Below are 20,137 nucleotides of genomic sequence, written 5' to 3'. Positions count from 1 at the left end.
CTTGTTGCAAGAGATAGAGATGAGTAACAAACTAAAGGAGGATTTGCTTTATAATGAACGTTGGAGAGGGAAAAGCGAGGGAAGGAAGTTGCATATGTATATATACATATAAGGTTAGACCACTCTCAGCATTTACCAGCTCGATCATTCCCATTATTCTTTTCCCTATATTTAGATAAAATACTTCAAATTAAACTCAGTCCCCAACATATAATTCTCTACACGTGCATTCCCTATATATAGATTTTGCTAACATCTAGGGCTATAAATGAACCAGTCTGCTCGATAGCCCGCTCAGTATTCGCTCAATTAAACTCGAATCGAACTCGACTCGTGAAAAAAAAAACTCATTCGTGAAAGCAGATATCCACTCGATTTGTAAACGACACATACCCGAAAAAACTCGACTCAACTCAACTAAGGCTCTTTAAGGCTCGCTCATTTATGCTCGAGTCGACTTGTTAGCTCGATTTGATTAAAACTCATTCATATACTAATAAATATATACATACACTTATGTATATATACATATATATGTATTAGCTAATAATATAAGCATAACACTTTTATAATTAAATATATAATATGTAATCTAATTACTTATATCTATATAGTGAATATACTTTATAGGTATATTTTATAATTTGTATAATAATTAGTCGATAAAATTTAATAATTTCATATATTAGTATGTGGGAACTATATATGAAATAGATATATTCTATCATATTAAGTGTATGTATTAATAATATATATATATGTAGGCATATAATATATTGCTATTTTAGATAAATATCAACTAGTTAAATATTAATTATTTTTAAATTTTATAATTCAATAGAAATTCTACTTGTTAGTTATATAAATTCAATATTAGATATTTTATTTTTTTCTTTATTTAATTTATTAATTATTAAATCTTATTCAAAAAATTAAAAAATAAACAATTAGAGCTCGAGCTCGACTCGATTCGACTCGAACTCGTTTGTGGGATGAATTTGAGGTCGAGTTGAGAGTTTAGCTTATCGAGTCGAGCTCGAACAAAGAATAAAAAGAAATCTCGAGTTCGAATATTTTGAGTCAAGCCGAACTCGACAAATCAAAAACTAGCTCGACCCGAATCAAATACAGCCTTACAGTAACATCCCAATGAAGAACTTTATATTAAACAAGAATTGAAGGAGTTTAAATAGAAATAAAATAAAATAATAAAAAAATCATTAAAACAAAAAATAATAGAAAAATCAGAAAGAAACAGTATGTAAATGATATTGATAGAAAAAGGGAAAACTATATGAACCGACTGCATTTAATCTTCGGAACAGCTTTGTTGGTGTGACCTTTCGTGGCTCACCAATCTCCACGGTCATTATTTGTTTAAACTCCAGTTTTTCTACATATATTGACTCACTAATCTCTGGATCACAGTTGTCTCAACACTTGTTTAAATTAGATGCCTTGGGTTGCCTTTGTTTTCGCAATGCATAGAACTTCCTCCCTCTATGGCTTTTTTTTTTTTTTCGTTAATTTGTGTACGTGTAGATAATGTTTAGGCCGAGAATTTTTATAACCTCCAAACCTTTTTTTTTTTAATACGGTATTTCTTCGGCATAAATAAAAGAGAGTAACGTAAAATAAAAGCATAGTACTCTGAAAAGATACATACACACTTTTATAATTTGGTATTAATGACATCTCATGAGTATTGTAAGGCCCAGTTTTTTTTTCTTTCTTCTTATTGGTGAAGCCCCGAATCGTGCTCGAGAGCCCAGCCCATTTCCTTGGAGGAGTGCGAACGGCACCATTTTGGGAGTAAATTTCCCTCTTCCTCAGCTCCCTGAATCTTTCTCCCCCTCTTTCTCTTTCTGTTTCTTCTAGTTTTTCTCCGTGTCCCTCTCTTTCCCGTAACCCACTCCCCCTTCCCGAGTCCCTCTCTTCTCTTCGTTGAGTCTGTTGGTGAGTCCAAAAGTCATGCCCTAATTTTCCTACACATTTCTCCCATTCGGTTTTTCCCTCACGCATCCATCCATTTTTGCAGAGTTTGTGCGTCTCTCTCCCACTCGCGTACCTCTGTTTTCTACAATTGGATTTTTCTCTCTTCAGACGTGGCTCTCCCTCTTTCCACTTGGTGATTTTTCTGCCTACAGGTATCTCTTTCCCCCTCTCTTTTATTCTTTTTGTTAGACCCTAAACTCAACCCTCTCAGCCGACCCTCTCTGTTTCATCACTTGCAGACTTTGTTGTTGCTTATGGTTTCTGGTTCGTGGGTCTTCGGTTTTGGCTTTTCGTGTAACCAGTGAAGCCATTACGAGAGAATCTAATTTTCACTGGTAAGCCATTCTCGTTCTCGGTCTCATACGCACGCACACACACTTTCACTTCAAGTCAGTTTATTTTACTTCAATGAAATATTTGAAAGTGTAGTTCGTGAGTTCTCGGGCATTTTTGTGAGTAAACAAACACTTTGTGTTGGAATGGTCTTGGAATTGTGGATTATTTTAGGTTGGTCAAGCAGTTACCAAGTGATACTTGGCATTGATTAGGGGCTATTTTTGTACTGTTCGGGTTTCTATACGACCGTTTGGAGTGGAGGTTAAATTATTTGGAGTTACATTGTTGTTGTAGTTTTGGTTGAGTTGTGATGATTGCTTGGAGTTAGGGGCCATTAAAGTGGGGTTGATATTTTGATTATTTGTGTTTGACGTTGACTTTGGTGGGTGTTTTGGTAAATATTAAAATTAGAATATGGAATTTTGGGTTGAAATGCGGGCTGTCCAGATTGCTATATGGTCGTATTAGTGAGTTCTTTTTGCTATATTATGGGTTGGGATTAGGGGTTTTAATTATTAGATGGACGTTATGTCAATTGTCGTTTAATACTCAGTATATATATTTTGTTTCTATCAATAGGTGACGAGATTTTTAGAGGTCGATTTCAAGACATAGATAATACGCTGCAGGAGTCAGGTAAGTGGGATTCCTATGTTAAGTTTTATACAAGTTAATAAGATTGAGGTTGACTTTATTAAAACTTACATATTTTGTGATGTAATGGAAAGTTGGGAAAACAAAGATCAACCTCGGTCGCTTATTTGCATTATTCATGAAATCTGTGTGAAAAAAGAAAAATATGTTCTAACATGCATTGTGTAGACATGAGCTAAATTCTGTCATGTGGTTTCTGAAATCTGAAAGAGGAGCGATATTGAGAATTTGAAAAGTTGTGCATTTATTTAGAAATATGTTTTGGCTTTTGTTTTCAGTGTGTGTAAACTGTCTGATTCTGTTTTGGTACTCTGTATCATTTTGATATAACATTTGAAAACATTTGGCATGGTGTATTGGTTTTTGTATCTGACTCTGTCTCTGCTGCTCTGTTATGCTTTGCTCTGTTATGCTCTGCTCTGTTTGGGTTGGTACCAACTTTTCTGTCTCTGAGTGCACCCACTTTGGAAACAAATTGATTTTATCGTGGTCTTTCCTATGTGCACACTCAGGACTCCGAGAAGAATAAATAAAAGATTTCACCTCTGTCTCTGCCTGGTTTGGCCACCGGGGTTAGCACAACCCTACCACGGGGGTGAAACATGGTCTCTGCTCTGTGTGATGCTCTGTTTTGATATGATGATAATACTCAGTTTATGTTATGCCAAAGTATTACGAGTTTTACTTGTCTTAAAACCATCGATCTGTTATTTTTGAAAAAATATGTTTTGTTATGCATGATAACTCTGTAAAATATTTTGTTCTGCATATTGTACTTTGTAAATGCTCATGTTTGCACACTAGCATATGTCTCCTGCTTACTGAATTGTTGATAACTCACCTCCCTTTCTTCATAATATTTTCAGATGATGTGGATAGTCCAACTGAGGATCGGGATTAGTTTGGTGAGCATGATTAAGCTGAGGAGGGAATGTTAAGAGAATGAATTCTGATGTCTTTCATATTTAATGTCTCTTAGATTTAATTTTATCTTGGGTTTAGTAAGACTTGTTAAGTTATCAGCTTGGCTTGTTATGACTTCCAGGAGATTGTGGACTCCTTAGTTTATTTTTGTTCTGTGACAATCATAACTTTATGGAGTTTTCAATGTGTTTATATAGAAGACTTGAGTTTGAGTTTTGATAATAAAGTTTTGTTGTTGGAGATTTATTTTAGTTGTATTGGGAAATGTGTTTATAAGTGACAGGTAGTAATTCTCCAAACCACCCGGGTTTGGGGCGTTATAAGTATGGTCAAAGACAGATCATAATCCGTCATGTTTAATAAAGGACTGCCATGTTTTTTTATCCTTTTAATCCAGTACTCTGTTACACTAGATTCCTTTATCCTATCTTTGCAATATTTTTTTGAGTCGTAATGATTTATATGATGCATTGGCTTCAGGATACATTCACTGGAGCCAAACAATGGGTTCAAGAATTGCTGAGAAATAAATACATCCTTCTATAGAATAACATATGGATGGATAACATTCGCAGCTGCCCTTTATTCTAATTGATTAACAACTATGAAAGTTGAAATTTTGAAACATAAGAGTAAAAGATGCATGCATCGGGTTGACAATATTTGGTAATAATTGTGAAACATAGTTTGTAAGTTGATATTTAGATGGGCGAGAGTAAGATAAAAACTTGTTTGTAGATTTGAGACTGTTTTTAGTGTTTATCACTTAATTAGGTGTGTTGTTGCTGTTTAAGCAGAATTGTTGATGAAGAGATTATGTTGAACTCTCTGGTTGATTCATGAGTCTTTCCAGTATTAGGTATCATTGGGACCATTGATGTTTGCTTTGACATTTGTCCTTGTTGCTGATCATTATAACAAAGATGTAACAGATTTTAGGGTACTTTGCTTGATTTCATGTAGGGTAGTATTTTGATTTGCTTTTGCTTGATAATAAAAATGAGTTCAAACTGATAGTTTGATTTTGAACATTTCTCACTTCTAGCTGCTTTTTGTATTGAATTCAGACGTGTTGCCAATTATGGTGCAGTTTTTGCTTGCTTATTTTTTTTGCTTTAATATACTTCTAATTTGTTAAAGTAAAGTTCAATATGTGTTTTTAGGCCAACTCCTCCTTCGCAGGCTGTAATGGCAGTGAGTAATACATTTGACCTAACTATATATATATATATATATATATTGTTATGTAAATTGTCAAAGTTGTGTACATTTGACCTAACTATTTGGTGCAATATTAGACTTTTGTGCATAGTATGGTAAGGATGTTGTGTGTTTTAGTAATTCAATAAGCCAAATTCACAATCTCAACACAACAAAAACTGAAACTTTATAACCCAGTCCTCTGCTATAAAGATCCAAATCTTATGCTTAGATTACTTGAACAATGAATTAAACTATGGAATATAAAGACAGAAGAAAAGTGTAAAACTTATTTCTCAAATGGCATATTAAAAAGATGACATTTGAGAAACTACTTCCAGGTACTCTCTGTGGCTCTTCTCTGCGATTTTTGCAAGAGTCAGTTCGTTGGAGTTCTCAGTGCATCAGACTTCATTCTAATTTTGAAGGAGGTATCTCTGGAATAATCTTCTGCGTTTTGTTGAACTGTGGTAGTTATGCTATGATGGATTAAGAGAAAACATTCATTTTGTTTCAAAAATGAAAATATACAAGGATTTGCATCATAAGTACTTGAAAAATGATGGAAAACCATTCACTCATTTAAGCTTACATCCTTTCTGGGGTCTACTGACATAGAAAGCTCTAGACATAAACTTTTTAGAGAGTGCATCTTAAGGGTGCCCAAATTTGCATGTTCTGTTGTGACTATTAATTTTTAGAGATCTGTAATCAGCCTATCTAATTCATTGGAGTTGGAGAGAGACGGTTGGTTAACTGGCCTGGAAAAACAGTGTTCCCTGCAAGATGAAGTTGCATAAGCTTTGGAGTTTACTGCTTTTGGACCTTCCCCCCACAAATATAAAAACCACGTTGTAGGCTGTTGCTGTTATGCTTTTGTTAATCTCTATTTGAATATCTTTGTTGTTGTAGTGATTGTTAGATAACGATTTTAAAAATTTTGGTTAAATTTATCGCTTTTTTGAGTACTAGTTGCATAATAAATATCATTATTTCTGATTTTTGGGAACTTGAACTCTCTAAACTCAAGAGTGTCTCGTATACTTCTTAGTTATATCACTGCTTTGGCAAAAGATAAAGCATATATGCACAGATTCGCCTTGATGAAATGAGTAGTCACCAGGTAATTTCTCGATCTTATGTATTTATCTGACTCCATCGGGCATGCTGCCTATATGGTAGATAACAACTTCTTTAAATGCTTATGCTTTTGCTCTTGTTTTCTCACAGAAAATGGCAATGATTATTAACCCAGATGTTTTGTAATCTTGGTTTTAGGCTTCGTTTGAAAACACAACTCATCTCAACTCGTCATTACAAATTTTTTAAATCTCAACACAAAATATAATAAACAATTCAACTTTTTCAAATCCTAAAATAATAATAATAAAAAATAATATTCTAATAATATTTTATCAACTCAACTCAACTCAACTCACTTCAACATTCAAACGCACTCTTAATTTATTGCTTACAGAATGTGTAGTTGGAGTTCAAACCTTAGGTAGTTGCTTACAAAAAGTCTTGGTTTAAGATTATGTTTATAGGTTAGTAAATCTGTTTCGGCGAATAATGTTGGTTACCAAAAATCCTTATGGTTCCCATAACTAGCAACGAAAATAAATATCGGTGGAAATACTTATTTGCGGCGATTTATTTACCTATTGCATCGATATATATAGTTGCAATTGATTTTTCTAAACGATTTAAATGTAAATGAAAAGACTGTCGATTTTTGAGAACGGACAAAAATCGCCGAGAATATATAATTTTTCCGACGATTTTTGTCTATCGCTGCTTTAGCTCAGAAATGACACTTTCATTTCTTCGAACGTGCAACGAACGAAAAATCGAAGAAAATGGACAAGTACGGCAATTTATTGGAAATTTTTGCGACGATTTTGAAAAGCCATGATTTCTTGTACTGAGTTATGCAACCGATGAATCCAAAAATGTTCTTTTTGAAGTCTTATCAAAGTAAACTAAAATGCTAAAAAGAAAGCTAAAAATAGGCCAGGCTCATCCACCTTAGAACCCGAGCTTGGTGCGGCGCCAATGCCTGCGCTTTGCGTTGTATCTGAACAGAACCAAAAATGCAGACACCGTATCAGCAAAAATTGAAGTTTTACCTACCTATATTTCAAAATTACAAAAAAAAAAAAAAACAAGGGAACTAAAAAATATGGTAAGATATACGGAACCTGATTGTGTTGTCGGTCCGCATACGGATCCAGTGGGGAATGGGTCGGTTCTGCCTCATCTTCTTGGCTAGCTTCTTCTTGATCATGAAGGTCTTGTGCGACGGCTACAGAGAAACCATAATATATTAGCGCGAAAGATAAGAGATATAGAGGTTGAGGGAGATATTTGGATGGAGGATTCATTCACCATTTTCGCTGCGGGAGGTCGGGGCGGATACGAACAAGCTGCAGACGGAAACCCTAGCGGGATTGGAGAACCGATTGGAGAACCGAGAAAGCCGTAATCCCGCACTTTATTTATAGCTCTTTCTAAGGACTTTCTTTTTTTTCTCGGAATATAAGTCATGGGCCCATAGAGAATTCCCAAGACACCCCCAAAAAGTGCAGATATGCACAGTTAAGATTCGGGCAATTTACGTTCTATATACATGTGTATCATATTAAAACAAAAAACTATTTATCATATTTTTATTAGTAAAATACTATGTTTCCCCCTTCCAAATGTACATCTTAAATTTACTGCTTATGTATATTAAAGAAATAAATAAATAAATACACTAGTGATAACTTTGAACGGTACGTTTATTTAAAAAAAAATACACACAAATACATTAATGATAATTTTGAGCGGTATATTTAGAAGGGTAGAGTAGTAGTGATCTTTTTATTATCATTCTCTTAATTTCTTTTTATTTGACATCAAATGATTCTTCAACAAGTGAGATATAATAAATGGCTTCCAATAATTTAATGTCGAGATGGTGAGTGACATTATTAAATTTTTATGCTGTTTACAAATATTGTGTATTACACAAGATCATCAATTATCACGAGACCCGTTATATTTATAAAAGAGTTAAAATATAAATACTTTTAATGTAAGTTGATGTGACAGGATTTTTACCTCAGTAATATTTTTATAGATGAAATGAGATAAGGTGAGATGAGTTGAGATTAAAGTTAAAAAGTTAAATAAAGTATTGTTAGAATATATTTTTTAATATTATTTTTGTTTTGAGATTTGAAAAAGTTAAATTGTTTATTTTATTATGTATTGTATTGGAAATTTGGAAAGTTGTAATGATTAGATGAGATGAGATGTTTTCTGAAAGGAAAATTCTAATTGTAAGCGATTATGCGCACTAATACGTGCACCCATTCAATATGATTGGTCAGAAAGTAGATTTTATTGAAAACAGTGTTAATTTGAATTTAGAATATAAATACAACAACATTAATATGTAGATTGATTCGCAAACTTACTTATACATGGTAAAATTCTGAAAGGAAAACAAACGAGGCCTTATTCATGTTGTAACATGCCGGTACGTAGAAAAAAGTAAAAGGGAAAATGCTACACATGCATCAAGAGATCAGTAAGGCCAATGCGAGACAAATCCACATGACACACCAATCTCCAAATTAAAATGCCGACCTAGCTCTTGATTGAAGGAGTGGAGTTTTAAATTAAATCATAAAACATAATATATAATTAGCTTCGTACCAATTAATTACTATATGAAGTGGGTTGTGGGATTTTGGTGATCTAAAGTATAGTTAATGTTTTGACGTATCAATGAATTTTATATCTAGTTAATTAAGCTGTGGAATTTGTGGTTGATTGCTAGCTATGTGTTGGTTTAAATCAGAAATTGGTTTGGTTCATCAGTTGTCCGAAGCTTAATTACATCATGTCATGCATATTTCTAGTTAGCTCTCAGTTGAATTTGGTCACCACATTATTATGAATGAAAGTAAGAATTTCCGGCCAATCGTGCATATCTCTCCTTCAGCAAGAAAGAACCACGTACGTAGGAGAACTGAAGTTATAATAACATGAGTACTGGTATATATTGGGCTACTACCAGCCAAGCAGATTTGGAAATTGGAACATAAATATATATATATATATATTTATATATATATATATATATATATATGTAAAAGTCTATATGCAACCGCCTTGGGTAACCGCGGGGAACCCGTGCCCCATGGCAAGTGAAACAACTCGTTTTGAACGAAACGGACCCTTTTCTTTCACTCATTCTCTCTGTTTCGAAACTCACTCCTCCAGGCTTCGTCTCTTCATCCTCCTTCATCTTCTCTTTGTCTTCAACAATTTCACTCTGCCAGCGATCCTGCGTCTTCAATCATTTTCCCTCCAGCGATTTCACTCCAGTTTGCTGTTCGTACCCTCCATTTCATTTCAAGAAGATTCACTTCACTCCAGTGATTTTTGGTCTTCAACCATTTCAATCCCTTTAGCATGACAGGGCATCTCTAATCTACAAAAAAAATGATCTTTTTGATAATGGACTATTGCAATTTGTACCTATAACTCGAGAATCTGAGGGCTGGCTTGAATGGAGACAGAGTCACGTAGTGCGAGAGTGCTGAGTTTTTCTTCCCAGACTCGAGATCGAGATGAGTTTTTCTTCCCAAACCTGGACGACACGATCTCCAGTTCCCAGACCTAGGCGGTGAAATCTCTTCTTCTAGTTCAGAGATTGAGCAGAGCAGAGCTTTTCTTCCCTTCTTCCAAACGACGCAATATCCAGCTTCCTTCTTCAACAATTTTCCCTTCATTTTCGTTGTGTTTTGTTTTCATTTTCATTTTTTTTAAACATATATTGGCTGCCGAATTCCTCACGGTTACAAGAGCCGGTGGTATATAGAAGACGAAGTTGGATAGATTAGAGTGATTAAAGACGAAACAATGCCGAAAAATTTTCTTGAAAGCAGATGGTTTTTAATCCATCGGAGTGTTTGAAAAGGAGGAAGATTTGTTTTCTTGTTAAATTTTTTTCCTATATGAATTCGAGTTTGCTTTATATTTGAGAAAATTACGTTGAAATTATCCCTATTCTGAATCTCTGATTCAAGGTTACATTGAAATCTCAATTTCGTCCATTTTTCACAGAATTTATCTAATTTCAAAGTGAAGAACATGTAAATATTTTCAACTTCTGAACCAAAATCGAATAGCTGGGGAGTCTTTGCGTTCACAGAATTGTTTTATTAGATGGGCATCTGTTGTTGGAGCTCCACTCAAGACCTCATCCGGAAGTTGACTTGCCTATATTTCAATCATACATAATTAAATTAAATAGATGTAGGAAACAACTTTGCATAAGTATGACAAACAAATTAAATATATTTTTCCTCTTTCTTTTGACACCGGTCTCAGACTGTTTACGTTTAGTTTGTGGCTTCCCCATAACATTCTCTATTGTAGGTGCCATCCTCTTCGATGGAGGCTTCCATTTACTTCTAACAATGCGAGGACTTAATACCTTTTTCGAACTTTCCATTTCAACATCATTGACCTCATTACTAGTATTCACAAGTACAGTCTGTGCCTTGGTTTTTATGTAACTCAAATTCATAGCTAACAACTTATGTGTCATATTTATTGAATCATGATCGCTTTCAGCTGCATTTGTGGCGACTTCGTATCATAACTTAATCAAATTAGAATACCTTTCAGCAGCTAGTTTACTACTCAAATCATCATAACTGCTTCAAATGAGAGCATACCTACGCTTAATGTCTTTCCTCCACCTGTCCATAATGTACTTTGAAAGCACCGATCGAACATCATTTACTAAGAAAATAGCGACAATGTGCCTACATAAAATGCATCTCGTCTGAAATAATCCACACATGCAGTTCGCCTCACACTCATCTTCATTAAAGTATGCCTGGTATGTAACTCTTTTAATGGACCCTTCAACTTGCAACTGGTCATTCATTTGATATGTCGAAATTGTCCATTCTGTCTTGATGAGAATACAATGAGAATAGATAATCTCCATCACTTTGGATTGTACCTCCTTAAATTTAGAATTAGTATACAATTATTGAAATTGCTTCTCTACGGGTAAATGGGTTATACATGGGATTGTACAATTGAATGAATGAAAGTCCGCTGCCATCTCATTCTCTTCTCTCTTCCTCATTGCATTGTCAAACTGATTAACGAACTCTTTTAACCTGGTTCCCGAATGCACAAAACCATCAAAAAATGCATTCACGCTTTCACTCCTTTGAGTTATACTCATTCCAGCCCAAAATGTATCTTTTAAATATACAGGAACCCAATGCATTCTCTCACTATATAGACTTTGAAGCCATGCATTCTCCTGCAAATTATATGTATTAAGCAACACCTCCCAAGATTTTTCAAACTCTTCATAAGTTTGGCAATCATAAATACATTTGTTCAGTGCACTCTTCAAACCATCATTATATTTAGAATGAGAACCCAACTTATCTGATAGTTTTCGCATAATATGCCATAAACAATACATGTGTCGGGTCTTCGGGAAGACTATTGCTATGACATTTTTCATGGCCCTATCTTGGTCAGTGATGACAGCATTTGGAGTTCTGTCATCTATACATTTCAACCAAGTCTCAAATAATCAAACAAATGTATCAGTATCTTCGCTTGAAATCAAACATACTCCAAAAAGTATTGATTGTCCATGATGGTTAACACCTATGAAAGGGGTGAATGGTATGTCATATCTATTTGTTAGGAATGTTGTATCATATGTCACAACATCTCCAAAGTACTCATATGTTGCTTTGCTACGTACATCGGCCCAAAAAACATTCATTAATCTTCCATTGTCGTCTAAATCCATCAAGGAATAGAACCCATTATTCGCATACTGCATTCTCTCAAAATACCCACAAAGTGCATCAGCACCTCCTTTACCAAGCCTAAGGTGTCGGGCCTTGTCAATATAATTACGTGCATCCTTCTCAACAAATGGAAGATTATCGTATCCATCTGTCTCGACAACCAATTACTTGAAACTTTTAGCTATACTTATGCCTGCCTTGTCGTTGATATCTAGTTGTCTTTTTACGGAAGCGTCAATAGCTTGATTACATCTAAAGAACCTTGCTTTTTTTGGACTTAACCCATGGTTGTGTGCATTCTCAACAGTAGTTATATGCAACACCCCATCAAGCAAAATTGCATTAATCTTAGCCTTACAATCATTCTTCATTGTTGGACGTGGTTTAGAAACATTCAAAATACGGTTTCTTGCCTTACCACCACGAGTACAACCAAGTGTTAAATATTTAACACTCCCATTATCTTCCCTTTTACTTCTTTGGATCATTATGCCAAACCCAGTCTGTTTTCCATATCGCTTATAGAAGTCTAAAAGCTCATACTCAGTTTTAAATGACATCCCCGATTGTGGCTCTATAACACCGTCATCATCATTTCAATGGCTGCTTGATGGTACTTCTTCAACCATTGGTACTTCCTCAACCATCGGTACTTCCTCAACCATCAACGATATTTTCTCAACCAGTGAATTATCAGCCTCCTACATTATACCATAAGGCATATCAGGGCAAAGAAGGTATAAACCCAACTTCAATATATAAAACTTGGTTATTTAATATGTACATGAACACAACAATTTGTGGTATACCTGTTGTTGTTCAATGAGCTCGTCTCCCACATTTGAGCTATTCTGATAAGTATTGCTTTTAGAAGAAAACAACGTTCGCTTAGTAGATGATGTCATATCTGTCACATCCTTAGGATTACTTGAACATCCAGGATAGAGAATTGGAGGCGCAAAAGGATAGCGAATTCGTGGTCTAAACGGTATTCTCGTTAGCTGCTGCAATTTACAATAAAAAATCATAACCGTAACCTTCACAAAGTGGATTTAAACATAGAAACTTCCTAATCATAAATTTATCACCTCATTTCTCCATGGATAAGGGTTAGCATTTGGACAAGGAGCAAATGTCGAGAAAAACGTAGGTGGCATCATCCCATGGTAACTATGCATGTGCTATATGCTGACCAAGCTGGATAAAATGGTCTTGGTATTTCCTGAAATAATATCAAATTATAATTTATCTCCAAATTATAAATCCCACAAATAACATGGCATTTGGATGGGAAAATAATACCTAAGTGAATGCAGTAGTGCTGGTAGGCCTTGTAGCACTGCTGGTAGGCCTTGTACTTTCTTTCCTTTCTCCATTGACTTGTCCACCAAAATGGACTTACCTCAATGTAAACATTCAGCCAATTCAAAATCACAAATTAATTTGCCAAGTGTTGCACTTATTTAATGGTAAACCATTAGAGACTAAGTGAATCATAGTCTGATCATGAGTACTAATTAATTTAGAATCATAATATATTTTTCCAAAATTATTGTATAATTTTTATAATCATTCAGCCTCGTGCTGATGACCTTGAAATGCTAAATTTAGATGAATCTAACTAATTTCTTCAGAAGACAAAGTCATAATTAGTTGTCATCAAGAAAAAAAGATAAATTTATGAATTTAATACGTAGCAAAACGAGAATGGTATGGGCATTATCGACTGATGATGGTGGAGGAGACAAAAAAATCTAGGTCGTGCAAGTCTGATGGCAGCAAAACGATTTCCTCGTTTGATTTGGGTCGACGCTATCGACTGATGGTGGTGGAAAAGTTGAGCATAACATTGGTAGTGGAGGGTAAAAAAAATCTGGGTCTCGCGTGGGCTGGATTAGCGGCAAAACAAATTCTAGTTTTGAATTTCGTAGCTCTTGTTCGTGAAAAGCTGAAAGCAGGAAATTTGGGTGGAGGTCAATTTGGTCATTCACCCAAGCTGAAATGGACAAACGATAAAAACTAGTATACGCGGGGACTGCTTATGCGGTCTGTACGTAGCACATCTCGTTCTGACCAAACTATCCTTACTAAGAGATCCATGTTTCTCCTGCATGCAACGAGAAATCATAACCACGATCGAGTACTAGTAGTACTGAATTTATAAAAGAGTACGTACGTGGGTATGGGGCGGTACTGGCTACCAGTCATGCAAGCAGACTTGGAATATAAATAGGCGTAGCTAGAATATATATGGTTAGACTTTTGATGGCCGGCCACCAATTAGAAATTAACTAACTGCATCGTATAATGGCAAAACATGCATGCAGATCGATGCATTCTACATTTAAAAACAAAAAATAGCTAGAAAGACTAGTACTGCTAAAAGATTCCATGCATGAAGCCATGGGGTGAAGGTTAAGACAAAAAATCTCTTAAAATATTTCAGGCAACTACTGTTGAATCTTTCCACGTACCAATAAAAAAATATCCCACATTTTGATTTTCAAATAAAAGAATCTTTCTATCAAAGTTTTAAAAATCGTTTCGTATTGACCGGTACAGTCGATATTTGCCATATCGGTTATTGGGCCGGTACAGATACTACCTGTATTTCGTACCGACTTTGACCATTTCGACCTAAATTTTGGCCTGTACCGGCAAATATTTCGGCCTTCATTTTTTTTTTTCCATTTTTTCAAACTACAAGTTCATTTTTTGACCCCCAATTTAGACTAGACTATTTATAATTTATATATATGTATGTATTTATATATAATTTATTCATATATAAACTATTATTTTAGAATATAATTGTTATATATATTTATATATATAATTTATTCATATATCGACTATTTCGAAACGGTACACGAAACGGTACTAGTATCGAAATATTTCGTTCCAGTGTCTTGACCGGTACGCCGTCCGGTACGGTATTCAAAACCCTTCTATACCCTCACAAAGTCTTGATCTACTAATTATCTCCACCTATTTGCCGACAAAGGCTTTGCTTAATATGTCGAAAAGATGTACGTGTGATGATCATGGGCTTGAATGGGGTGATTAAAATAATACAAGAATAATGATATATATATACAAATTTAAAATATACAAATTTTGCACGAATCTTTTATAAAAATGTGAATAAATGTGTAAAAAATTCACGGTCTACTTTATTATAAAATACTTATATAAAATTTGTGCATTTGAAGCTTATCTTTTAACACTACTCTTAATTAATACAAACAATTTGAACTAATGGTAGATGATAATCTTGGATTAATCGTATTGTACACTTGATCGTTGTCATTTTCTCAACTTGATATTCGCGACAGTCACGTGGTCCATTGACTAGGTTTACAATATAGATATATGAATGTGAATTGGAGAGTGTCACCTAATTCTGACAGCAGCACCTTCCTTTTGATAGAACAAATCGAGGTCCATTTAAAAATCAATTTTTGAACAATTATTATATATACAATCCATATATTTATGTACGGCTGTCATATAAATAATAAAATATTAATCATTACGGAGAGTACATTGAAATTACTATATATCATGAGAAGGGTCTTTCTTATTATACTATGCCGCCCAGCTGACCTTATATATGTGTGCTCTAACTGTAATTTCACTTTTTTAAAGATAATTTTAAATATTTAAAAAAAAATACACAAATTCACAAATAATAACTATTTTAAACATTTAAAAAATGCACTAAACTAACATTTCTCATATATATATATATATATATGAGAATTGTGTCTACATTAGACAAAATATTTTGCAATAATGAGAAATGATAAAAACATACGAATCTTTATATACACATGCATGTTTTAATGAACGGCATTTTATAAAATAAGTTGTAAAAATATTATCATTTTATTACAATACCTCCAGCCATTTTTAACATGGTTATGAAAAATATAATTGTGATTAAGATCAGTTGTGTTGATGTTTACAAAAGGCAGACAACTATATATTCTAATCTATTCCACGCAAATGGGGGTTTTCGAAATGAGAAATTATATTTGCAATCGTAGAGTGTGCAAGCGTCGAATAATTTGTTTAAAAAAATTGAGTAAATATCATATTCACATGAAAAAAAATTAATTTTTTAATAGTAAATTTAACTTTTTTTCAAACGATTGCATAATATTTATACATTTTACGATTGTATATAATACTACTCGAAAGAAAGTCATGCCTTATAATAAAGTTCATTTAAGAGTCTTTGCCTGATATGTTGAAGAGACTTGTGATGGTATCGAACCCACATGATGGGTTTCCGAATGTCATCGCTTTTAATTAAGTTATAGTCTTCGCCGTTGTAAGCCCCAAATTAACGGGCCAATTTGAAAGATTCTACGTTGAAAGTGGAATACATGACTTCGAACCCACAAAAAAATCTACTATTTTATTCTGAGTCCCACGTTTTTCAAAGGATTTATACAATATAACTTACACAATCTAGCTTCACTTAAAAAAAAAAAAAAAAACTCTTATTGGCTGTGACAACTGTTACAAGAAGCTTAATTAATTTGTTGAGCCATTTTTTATATATATTAATTATTCTTAAGTGGATTAAGGCGAAGCGGAAGACCATTGACTGGAGTAGGTGCTGGACTGAATATAATCTTTTCGTTGGAATTTAGTTTCTCCCATTTGAATTTGGTCACCATATTATAAATGAAAGTGAGTATCTCCAATCGTGCATATTCCTTCCCAGGGCACATTCGAGGTCCTCCTCCAAATGGTACAAAAGTATATGGTGTAGGCCATGCCCTTCAAATCTCGACGGATCGAACTTTTCTGGATCAGGAAAATACTTGGGGTTTTTGTGTGTTGAAGCTACTGTCCAGTAAGCCTACAATAAAACAGATTGAGATCATGTATATATATAATATAAGTTTTAGAAAAAATTATACTTGCAAGTACTTGGTATGGAAAATACACTCTTTATACATTCATATAATAGGAACAAATTAATAAATCTTGTTTCGTCAAATCAATATAAAAGATGCATTCATCTTCACCGTGCGGATTACAAGAAAACTGTTTATTTGTGATTAGTTATTTCCAATAAAAATGATTATTTTTTATCAAAATGAGTTTTTTTTTTTTATTACAAATAGTCATTATCATCGCAAATAATCTATGCCTAATTTGCAGGCTGACAGCTTCTACATATAGGCATATAATTGTTATACATACCTTCCATCCTTTTGGAACTGTCGAACCTGCATAAGTGAGTTCAGATGTGACCTCTCTGAAAGCTCCTTGGCCAGGTGGTGCTAGCCTCATTGCTTCACATGCCACATTCCAAGAATACCTCATCTTCTGAATGTCATCCCAATTCAGCAACTCGCCTGGACCTTTGGACTTTGCTATCTCCATTTGTTCTGTTAATTACAACAAACCAACCACTTTCATATCAGATTAAACTACCGTACATATATATCATGTTTATGAGTTTCTTGTGTTTGGCTTGCATTAATGTCCATTCAACATGTCAAAGAATCATGTTACCTTTTAAAACCTCGTTGTAGGCATGGGGTGACTCTGCAAGATACCTCAAAGTGGATGTAATTGTCGAACTTGTTGTATCGTAGCTACCAATGAATAAACCAGTAATGCTAGCTGCGACCGCCTTCTCGCTAATTTCTCTGCCATTCTCTTCTATAATAAGGAGCATGCGAGTCAACACGTCCAGTACATTTTCTTGCCCTTTCTTCTCTAAGAACTCCATCTTTCTTTGTCTAATGATGGCGAAGAGCTCCTCGTGGAAGAGTTTGCCTGCTTTAACTGCACGACTAAAAGCTGTAAATGGAAGTTTGATCGGAGCTGATATGAGGCCAGCTCCGACAAGATTCAAGAGATTCGTAAATCTGTTTACACGCTCTGTATCTGTTACGTTTATTAAAAGCCTACATGCAATTGCAAAGGTGTACTTCCTTGCCAGTGGGAGAGCCTTCACTTCTTTATAAGGAGACCATTCTATCTCCATGTGTTCTTTTGCCATGGAATCCATTACAGGTACGTAGCGTTGCAGAGCCGCCGGTTTCAGAAATTCAGGGAGCATTGCTCGCAATTCGTCGAGCTCGTCCTTAAAACCTTCCACATCGAAAGGAAAATTCAGACTTTCAAGCAGCGAGCGGGGCCACCATGTGTTGACACTCTCGTTCGCAGTTGAAAACAAGAACTTGTTCCCAGAAGCACCGCAGAACACAGCAAAGTCTTCTCCAAACAAGGAGGAATGGAAGACATCTGGGGAGTATTTGCTCATTCTATCAGTTATGAACTTCTCTGGATCACCACTTATGCAGGCCCTGCCGAATTCCAAAGTTTCACCCACGAAAGGCCATCCTTTGCTGCCCGGTGGAAGCCTGGGGGAGGTGGGTTTGTTTCGGTAGATTCTGAAGATGAGAAGAAGAGAGATGCACAGGACAACAATCTGGAGTAGATACGAGACGAACATATCCATATCTGAACTCTTAGTTTTTAACAGCAAAAAACAATGTAGTTAACAGTGGTATTGGTGTGTATATATATAGGCATAGAAGAGAATGATCGATCCAGCCGGTCGGGCTTTTCACAACCAGCAAAAATAAAAGAATCTTTCCATTTCATAAGAAGTTTTCTACCTTGATCCATATCTGCCGACGTTTATCGATCCCTCATAACAAACGATTAATTATATGTGGTTGATCAGTATGATATTGAATTTAATTAAAATAATCTTTGGCTAATTTATCAAAGCAATGCATGTGTGCTGATTTACTGATCATATGATTAGCCTAATGATCTTGAAGTCCTCATAAATTCACATCGGAAGAAAAACGAACTGGTTTAAACTAATTAGTACGAAGGGAATTTGATAACTAGAAGTTAATTATTTCAAGGCGCTTACACCGAACATATCGTTTGAAAGTGACGTTCGAACAATGTGACAGATCATAAGAGATAACGACAATGCATATGTGCAGCATATATATATATATATATATATATGTTTCAAGTTGGATGCTGATCATCATCATCATGCATGTACTACTTAACCCAACCTTGAAATCCTCGTGCATTAATTGATTGTAGTGATTTTATTGACAGATTGTTGGGCGCTGTTTATTGAGGGAAAAGCCACAAAAGAATCATTCGAACGGAGAGTTCGTTGAAATTAAAGCTAGCTAGCACGTATTTATGAGAATCTAACTTGATTCGGCGTTGATTATTTATGTTTGTCGGCGCCAACAAAATATTCTACATACATTTATCATCAACAAATTAAAAGATATATATTTTTCAAAATAGACTTTATTCATTAGTAAAAGTAAAATTACAACTGTGATGGATACATATAAAAATAAATTCAGATTACAAATTAACTACTCCTATCAATTAAAGACTGGCTTAGTCCAGACTCCATGCAGTACTACCAGAAAGTACGACTCATGATCAATTAATGGTCAGTCGTTCCAAAATTAATTAGCTAACAGCTGCATGCTGCTAATTAATTAACTGATGATCTCAATTTTTCATTAGAACAATTAATTAAGCTGACACACAACTACTATATATATATATATATATATATATATATATATATATATAAAAGATGCTTTGGATCATTGGGTTGAATTTAATTTAATTGCTACAAAACTACTCAATAAATCGAAAACCACTGGAAATTATATAATGGTTCTACTTTACAAGCAGATTGAATGTCATATCACTACAACAAATAGTAATTTTTGAGACATAAATTTTTCTTGCGAATACTATTTAGTAGAAAATAATTACATTTTACCATCAAATTCACGTGGTAAGAAAATTCTCACCGCAAATAATTATATTGGACCATTTTATTTGTCACGAGTTACAATCTGTGAAAATAAAATACTTTTTTTCACAAAATTGAGATCATCAGAAAAAGCTTGCAGATAATATTTTTTTACCGTAATATATGCATTCGTTAGTAATGGAATTGGTTGGTGATAAAAAATTTACAGTTCCCACAAATATTATTTGGTAGCAAATAATTATGTTTTGCTACCAAATTCACGTAGTCAAAAAATTCTCGCCTCAAATAATTATAATGGACCATTTTATTTGTTATGAGTTGTGAAAATAAAAGACTTTTTTCTACAAAATTAAGATCATCAAAACAAAAA

The 20,137-nt window shown here is 34.3% G+C and overlaps 1 protein-coding gene and 1 pseudogene across 1 annotated transcript; both read right to left on the bottom strand.

Moving 5' to 3' along the window:
• Nucleotides 1-7,024: 7,024 nt before the first annotated feature.
• On the bottom strand, nucleotides 7,025-7,627 carry LOC121244616 (60S ribosomal protein L39-3). The gene is made up of 3 exons (XM_041142768.1): nucleotides 7,498-7,627; nucleotides 7,311-7,414; nucleotides 7,025-7,186 (listed from the first exon to the last, which is right to left on the bottom strand). Exons 1-3 carry the CDS (start codon nucleotides 7,498-7,500, stop codon nucleotides 7,138-7,140), a joined length of 156 nt encoding a protein of 51 aa, XP_040998702.1. The 5' UTR covers nucleotides 7,501-7,627; the 3' UTR covers nucleotides 7,025-7,137.
• An 8,904-nt stretch (nucleotides 7,628-16,531) lies between these two features.
• LOC121244312 lies at nucleotides 16,532-18,450 on the bottom strand (annotated as a pseudogene).
• Nucleotides 18,451-20,137: the final 1,687 nt, after the last annotated feature.

The sequence above is a fragment of the Juglans microcarpa x Juglans regia genome, chromosome 8S (assembly GCF_004785595.1).
Source record: "Juglans microcarpa x Juglans regia isolate MS1-56 chromosome 8S, Jm3101_v1.0, whole genome shotgun sequence".
NCBI lineage: Eukaryota > Viridiplantae > Streptophyta > Magnoliopsida > Fagales > Juglandaceae > Juglans > Juglans microcarpa x Juglans regia.
The sequence above is the reverse complement of the archived record's forward strand: the minus strand, read 5'-3'. Positions and strand labels throughout refer to the sequence as shown.